The 7,930-nt window shown below is 43.9% G+C and overlaps 1 protein-coding gene across 1 annotated transcript in view; it reads left to right on the top strand.

Annotated features, from left to right (window-relative positions):
• The window catches only part of SUSD5 (sushi domain containing 5), a 46,327-nt gene continuing 38,765 nt past the window's right edge, over window positions 369-7,930 (top strand). Inside the window, exon 1 of the mRNA XM_018038257.1 lies at window positions 369-461. Within this exon, the coding sequence (XP_017893746.1) occupies window positions 371-461 (91 nt within the window). The 5' untranslated portion in view covers window positions 369-370. The remainder of the gene's footprint in view (window positions 462-7,930) is intronic.

Below are 7,930 nucleotides of genomic sequence, written 5' to 3'. Positions count from 1 at the left end.
CCCGCCCCCTCAAGCCCTTCCCCTTCGTCCGGGAGGCGCCCTGGGAGCCTGCCGTCCGTCCGGCGCAGCCTCCTTTGGCACCGAGACCTCCAGGTGCCCAGCGCGAAGGCGGAGCCGGGCTGCCGCCGCCTCCCCGGCGCCGCGGACGAGACCCCCGGGAGTTTGGGCCCCCGCGCTGCGGCTCCGGCGTCCCCAGCCTCCCAGGCCCGCCGCGCTCCCCCCTCTCTGCGTGCGCGGGGCTAAGCCTGCGACGCGCGAACACAGCGCAGCGCGCGGAGCCGAGGGGCGCGCGCCGGGCAGCGGCGCGGGCAGCGGGATCTAGCGCGGTCGGAGCCCGCGCTCCAGCTGCGGGCCCACGGACGCCCGCACCATGGCTGCCGAGGGACCCGGCCCCGGCGCCCGGCTCTGGGCGGCGGCGCTGCTCCTTCTTGGCCTGCCGCGCCTCTCCACGCCGGCGAATGGTGAGTGTCCGTGGAGCGTCCACGAGGCGGCGGGCCCCGGGTGGCTCATAGGGTCTCGGTGGGGAAAGCGAAGCTCGCCTGGGCTGCCCCCTGGGACGAGCCCAGAGCACGGCCATCTGGGGCGAGAACGAGGCGAGCTGCCGTCCTGCCACCCTGCGTCCCCTCTCCCGGCTCCTCGAGTAGCCTCGAGCCGAAACGCGCCCCGGAGCCCCTCAACCACCCCTTCCTGCGGGGCGCGCGCCGGAGAAAGCCTGTGCTTTGATCTCACAGCCCTGCCGCTAGCTTTCCAAGATCTCCTTGAAAAGTCTGCGAAATGACATCACGTCTAGGGTGCCTGGAACCTCCGCTGCAGAGATACGATTTCCCACGTCTATTAAATGTGCTCCTATGCACCGCCGGTGATTACAGGACTCCCTCGTAGTTTTGGCTTGGTCCAGGGAGAGCTGAAAGATGAGAGGAAATCAGCTAGGCGAAAGAGAGAGGAGAATATACTGGGGAGAGACGACGGCACGTGCAAAGGCCCTGTGAATGGCAGGGGAAATGGGATAAATGATAGAGTGGCTAGAGTGCAAAGTTCAAGGTGAGGCTGTCCTTCCACAAGAAGCTGGAGAAATAGGTAAGAACCAGATTATTGCAAATTTTTTGAGAACTGACCCATCTTTTTGTTCGTTTGTTGAACCTGAATTCAGCTTTCAGTACTTCTCTTAAATTAGCAGAATCACCACCTTAGATCGGTTCAGTTTCAAAAAGCTAATTTAGCTGTCTTTTGATTTTGAAACAAAATCCCTATTGATTTGTGCAGAAGGATATGATGAAAAAGAAGCCATGAGTTCTCACATCCATGAAGGATTTTTAGTAAATCAAGCTTGGGACAAGTTAGGTTGATGAAGTAAAAAAAACCCTTGGCTGATTCAGGATGCTTTGTATATCTTAATATGTCATCACTATTTAGCAAACAAATTGGGTGAAAGGAGAAGATTTGACAAAAAAAGAAGCACAGTGGTTAGGGAAAAGAGAAAGCCAGAGGAAAACCTCCAGGTATTATCTTAGAAGTTTTGTCTTAAGTGCCAGATTGTAGGACGCTTTGCTCATAATTAAGGTCAGTGCCTTATTTCTCCATATTCTCAGAGAGAGTGTGTGAGGAAAAAAACAGTTAACTTTGAAAGCTTCTAGTGAACACTGTTAATTTTTAATTAAGATAAAATTCATGTACAATTTACCGTTTTAAAATGTGCAATTCAAGTGTTTTTTAATATAGTCATTTTGTTTTACAACCATCACTACTCTCTAATTTCTGAGTATTTTCATCACCCCCAAAGAAATCCCGTCCCTATAAGCAGCCAAGCCACTCTTAGTTCTTTGCTGTAGTAGTTTTTGGCCTAACATAGAGTCATGAAAAATTAAGCTGATTTTAAAGAATGCAACTAGAATAAATTGGAGCTGGTACTAACTTTTGAACAATGTATACTATTGTACCCATTTTATTTCTTTTTAAAGAAATATCCTGCAATCCATGAGACTTTCATTTCACCCCATTATAAGTGCTTAAGTGGAATGCCAGATGGATATGGAGCCATATGGATATGGATATGGCTTGATTTGGGTCATAGAAAATTTAAGACAGAAATATCATCAGACAAGGAGAAAGCACCAAGCCTGGCTGTTGTTCAGTTGCTAAGTTGTGTCCGACTCGCTGCCACCCCATGGACTGAAGCACACCGGGCTCCTCTGTCCTTCCCTATCCCCCTTTTCTTGTTAACACTTGCCAGAAATGCCTCCATTTCTCCCTTTTCTCCTTTTCTTCTCCCTTCTTCCCCAGTGGCGAACTATAGGTACCTTTGCTTTCAAGAAACTCCAGTTGCTGAGCTCCAACTTTTATAGCAGAGCCACTGAAGAAATTAGAATCTATTTATGAAAGGAATCTTTTCTTTACTAAATGTATGCTTAACTACCACCACTTTTCACACTCAGGGATTTGTGTTCTACAGGGATGGAAGGAGGAAGATGAAATGTGCAGCTAACCTGATGTATTGGGACATTTGAAGAGAGAAGTTGGTGTTATTAGAAATTCCATAGGCCTATTAAAAAATAAGTCAAACTCAAACGACAAACATTTAGTTTTCCATTGGACTAATTAGATATGTATCTTATACATACAAGAGACCTGCTACTGTAATTTTAAAATACTTTTGAAACTGAAAAAAAATCTTCTCATTAACTGGATGCAGATTAACTGTGTTTGGGTAATGACTGCAGGAAAAGATCATTAATTCAACAAGTAATTTGAGTGTCTACCTTATGCTAGGTTACTACCCTTGCTGTTGAGGATAGAATGGCAAGGAGAAAAAGGTCCTTGTTATCAGGGAGCTTAAAATCCAACAGGGGAGGGACTTCCCTGGTGGCTAAGACTCCATGCTCCCATTGCAGGGTCCCAGGTTCAATCCCTTGTCAGGGAACTAGATCCCACGTGGTGCAACTAAAGATCCCTTGTGCTGCAACGAAAAGATTCCACATGCTTCCGCTAAGCCGTGGCCCAGCAAAAGAAAAAAAAAAAATCCAGTGGGGGGAAGAGACTCATTAAGCAAATAATTATGTGAACAAAATGTGAAACTGCAGTTCTGATAAGATTAAAAGACAGAAGTACTATGACAGCATGTATTAGGAGATTTTTTTCATTTGGTGTAGGAGGATCTGCAAGATGAGCAAGAACTGACCAGGCAAAGGGGGGAAGAAGAGGGATCTGAATAGAAAATGATGTACAAAGAAACTGTGAGTCACAGAGAAAATGGGACATGTGATAAGAAACGGAGTTCTGGAGTCCAGAGTCCAAGGTGGAAGTAGTTTGAGATGATGCTAGGAGAATTGACAAGGGGCCAAGTTTTGTTTCAATCCGCAAACGGAAAGGAAACTACTGAATGGCTTCCAATAGTAGAGTGACGGATCAGGTTTGCATTTTTAGAAGCTCATCCTGAGAGCAGGAAGAATGGATAGGACCAGGGCAAGACTGGATGTGGAGAGACCATACAGGATGGTATTTCACTTGTCCAGGTGAGAGAGGCTGGAGGTGGAGAGAAGGCTGGGGTGAACAGAACGGGTCTGGACTGAAGAGAAAAATGTGAGTCATCATCTCAAGATGGTCTGTGAAACGTTGTATGTAAATGGAATCCTAGGGAAAGATTTCATAGCAAGATGACCTACTTTAGTTTCTCCACATATTCACTGAAGTATAAATACTGAACTAGGTCTAGTAGTTTTTTTAGTGGATTCCTTAGGATTTTCTACATTCCAAGATTATGTCGTTTGCAGATACATTTTTTTTCCAGTATGGATGCTTTTTATTTCATTTTCTTGCCTAATTGCCTTGGAGAGAACTGCCAGTACAGGGTTGAATAGACGTGGCAAGAGTGGATAATCCTTGTTGACAAGGATCATAGCAGAAGGCACTCAGCACTTCACCATCAAGTGTAATGTCAGCTATGGGATTTTTGTAGATGCTTTTATCAGGTTGAAGAAATTCCTCTTCATTCCTAGTTTGTTGAAAAGGTATTGAATTTTGTCAAGTGCCTTTCTGTATCTATTGAGATGATCATGTAGTTTTTGTCCTTTATTCGACTGATAATTGTATTACGTTAATTGATTTGGGGGTATACATCAACCTTCCTGGGATAGATCCCACATAGTCAGAGTGTATAATTCTTTTTTTTTTTTTTTAATTCTGCTGGACTTGGTTTTCTGGCATTTTTGTTGAGGATTTTTGTGTCTATATTTATGAGACATAATGACCTGTAATTTTCTTTTCTTGTGTCTTTTGTTTGGGTTTGGCATTAGGGCAATGGTGGCCTCCTAGATCAAGTTGCGAGGTGTTGCTCTCTGCTATTCTGTGTTTTAGTTTTTATATTCTAACTATTTTTAAAATAGAAGTATAGTTAATTTACAGTGTGTATTACTTTCAGGTATAGAGCAAAGTGATTCACTTTTTAATAGTCTTTTCTATTATAGGTTATTACACTATATTGAATATAGCTCCCTGTGTTACATAGTAGGTCTTTGTTGTTAATCTGTTTTATATATATTAATCCCAAACTCCTAATTTGTCTCCTCCCTCAAAAAGGATGAGGGCATCCTTTTTGGTAACCATATAAGTTTGTTTTCTGTGTCTGTGAGTCGATTTTTGTTTTGTAAATAAGCTCCTAGCACCAAGAGGACTCCTCCAGCAGTCTTCAGAATGAGGGGAGGGGGTATAGTTTACCCTTGTCCACTCTTTAATCTTGAGAGGTGAACGTTGCAGACTCTCAGAGTCACGTGTGCTTGTAGCAGAGCTGGAGCAGGGAAGCAAGGGCTGTCAGACTTCTTGCATCATGTGAACCCTTGGCTTTCACTTTTATCTCCGGGGTTTGACCATCAAAACCTGTGTCTAGTTTCATAGCCCTTTATTTCCAGATACACAAATGCTACTGATACAAAAGTGTCTTGAGGGTGCATGCTTGCTTCTTCAGGTAGGACTACCAAGGATTAATATAGTTATTCAGGTCGTTTTCTGCACACTGGTACCATGTCTGAGGGAACTCCAGTCACCTACAGGTATGTTTACTGTGAGAAGTTTTTGCATTTCTTTTATTATAGCTTTTGCCTCCAAAGCTCGGCAGATTACTGTGTTTGTGGTAGTAACTTTGCAGTAGACGACAGCTAAGTTTCTTATTTGATTAAGGTCAATAATTTATGGTAATTTTGCTGACGGAAGTGAAATGTGACATTTTAGGTGGGCTTTTTCTCCCTGCCTTTACCTTAGATTTGACAGGGTCTTGACTTGGTCCCTTCAAGAGGTTGCTGGGGGCCCCAGCACTCCCTCCTGCACCATGGTTTTCTTGCCTAACGCTGTCCTTTGCTTTTAGACTCAGCTTTCACCTCTCCTGAGTTCACGTCCTATTCTACCCATCTCCCTATGTTTCTTGAGGCTTCTTGCGCGTAGATTGATGTAGTGCCGGCAGCCAGGGTGCAAGAGACGAGGCTACTGCTCTCTTGGCCGGTGGGGAGAAACGCAGCAAACACAAGCATGCTCATCATGGGAAGTGACGATGTCCTGAGACAGGAGGAAAGCAACCTGCTGGGTGTGAGGTCACCCTCCAGGGCCGGGCAGCAGAGGAAGGCAGAGCTGAGGCTGAATCAGGGCCTTGGACACCAAGTGACCCTACCCAGGGGAACCTAGGACACTTAGCCTTAGCATAAGCTGTTTGTAAAATGCCTTTTTATTTATTTTTATTCAGTATTTTGATTTTTATACAATTTTGAAGGTTATTTTCCATTTACAGGTGAGTGATCACACCATCATGGTTATCTGGGTCGTGAAGATCTTTTTGTATAGTTTTCTGTGTATTCTTTCCACCTCTTCTTAATACCTTCTGCTTCTGTTAGGTCCATACCATTTCTGTCCTTTATTGAGCCCATCTTTGCATGAAATGTTCTCTTGGTATCTCTGATTTCCTTGAGAGATCTCTAGTCTTTCCCATCCTATGGTTTTCCTACATTTCTCTGCACTGATCACTGAGGAAGGCTTTCTTACCTGTCCTTGCTATTCTTTGGAGCTCTGCATTCAGATGAGTATATCTTTCCTTTTCTCCTTTGCCTTTAGCTTCTCTTCTTTTCTCAGCTATTTGTAAGGCCTCCTCAGACAACCGTTTTGCCTTTTTGCATTTCTTTTTCTTTTTCTTAGGGATGGTCTTGATCACTGCCTCCTGTACAAACACAAACCTCCATCCATAGTTCTTCAAGCACTCTATCAGATCCAGTCCCATGAATCTGTCGCTTCCACTGTATAATCGTAAGGGATTTAATTAAGGTCATACCTGAATGATCCACTGATTTCCCCTACTTTCTTCAGTTTAAGTCTGAATTTGGCAATAAGGAGTTCATGATCTGAGTCACAGTTAGCTCCCGGTCTTGTTTTTGCTTACTGTATAGAGCTTCCCCACCTTCGGCTGCAAAGAATATAATCAATCTGATTTTGGTATTGACCATCTAGTGATGTCCATGTATAGAGTCTTCTCTTGTGTTGTTGGAAGAAGATTTTTTGCTATGACCAGTGTATTCTCTTGGCAAAACTCTATTAGCCTCTGTCCAGCTTCATTCTGTACTCCAAGGCCAAACTTGCCTGTTATTCCAGGTATCTCTAAACTTCCTACTTTTGCATTCTAGTCCCCTATAATGAAAAGGACATCTTTTTTGAGTGTTAGTTCTAGAATGTCTTGTAGATCTTCACAGAACCATTCAACTTCAGCTTCTTCAGCATTACTGGTTGGGGCATAGACTTGGATTACTGTGATATTGAATGGTTTGCCTTGGAAACGAACAGAGATCATTCTGTTGTTTTTGAGATTGCATCCAAGTATTGCATTTCAGAGTCTTTTGTTGACTGTGAGAGCTACTCATTTCTTCTAAGGGATTCTTGCCCACAGTGGTATATATAATGGTCATCTGAGTTAAATACCCCTATTCCAGTCCATTTTAGTTCACTGATTCCTAAAATGTCAATGTTCACTCTTGCCATGTCCTGTGTGACCACTTCCAATTTACCTTGATTCATGGACTTAACTTTCCAGGTTCCTATGCAGTATTATTCTTTACAGCATTGAACTTTACTTCCATCACCAGTCACAGCCACAATGGGGCGTTGTTTTCACTTGGGCTGTGTCTCTTCATTCTTTCTGGAGTTAGTTCTCCACTGATCTCCAGTAGCATTCTGGGCACCTACTGACCTGGGGAGTTCATCTTTCAGTGTCCTATCTTCTTGCCTGTCCATATGTTCATGGGGTTCTCAAGGCAAGAATACTGAAATGGTTTGCATTCCCTTCTCCACTAGACCATGGTTTGTCAGAAACGTTTTGTCCAGACATCCTGGAATGTGAAATCAAGTGGACCTTAGGAAGCACTACTACAAACATAGCTATTGAAGGTGATGGAATTTCAGCTGAGCTATTTCAAATCCTAAAATAAGATGCTGTTAAAGTGCTGCACTCACTATACCAGCAAAGATAACTCTGCAGTGGCCACAGGATTGGGAAAGGTCAGTTTTCATTCCAATCCCAAAGAATGGCGATGCCAAAGAATCCTCAAACTCCCGCACATGTTGCACTCATCTCACACGGTCGCAAAGTAATCCTCGAAGTCCTTCAAGTGAGGCTTCAGCAGTACGTGAACCAAGAACTTCCAGGTCTTCAAGCTGGATTTAGAAAATGCAGAGGAAAACAGAGATCAAATTGCCAACATCCATTGGATCATAGAAAAAACAAGAGAGTTCCAGAGAAACATCTACTTCTGCTTTATTGACTACACCAAAGCCTTTAACTGTGTGGATCACAACAAACTGTGGAAAATTCTTCAAGAGATGAATACCAGACCACCTGACCTGCCTCCTGAGAAATCTGTATGCAGGTCAAGAAGCAACAGTTAGAACCAGATATGGAACAATAGAC

Source organism: Capra hircus, chromosome 22 (assembly GCF_001704415.2).
Source record: "Capra hircus breed San Clemente chromosome 22, ASM170441v1, whole genome shotgun sequence".
Lineage (NCBI taxonomy): Eukaryota > Metazoa > Chordata > Mammalia > Artiodactyla > Bovidae > Capra > Capra hircus.
This window is presented reverse-complemented; position numbering and strand designations above follow the sequence as displayed.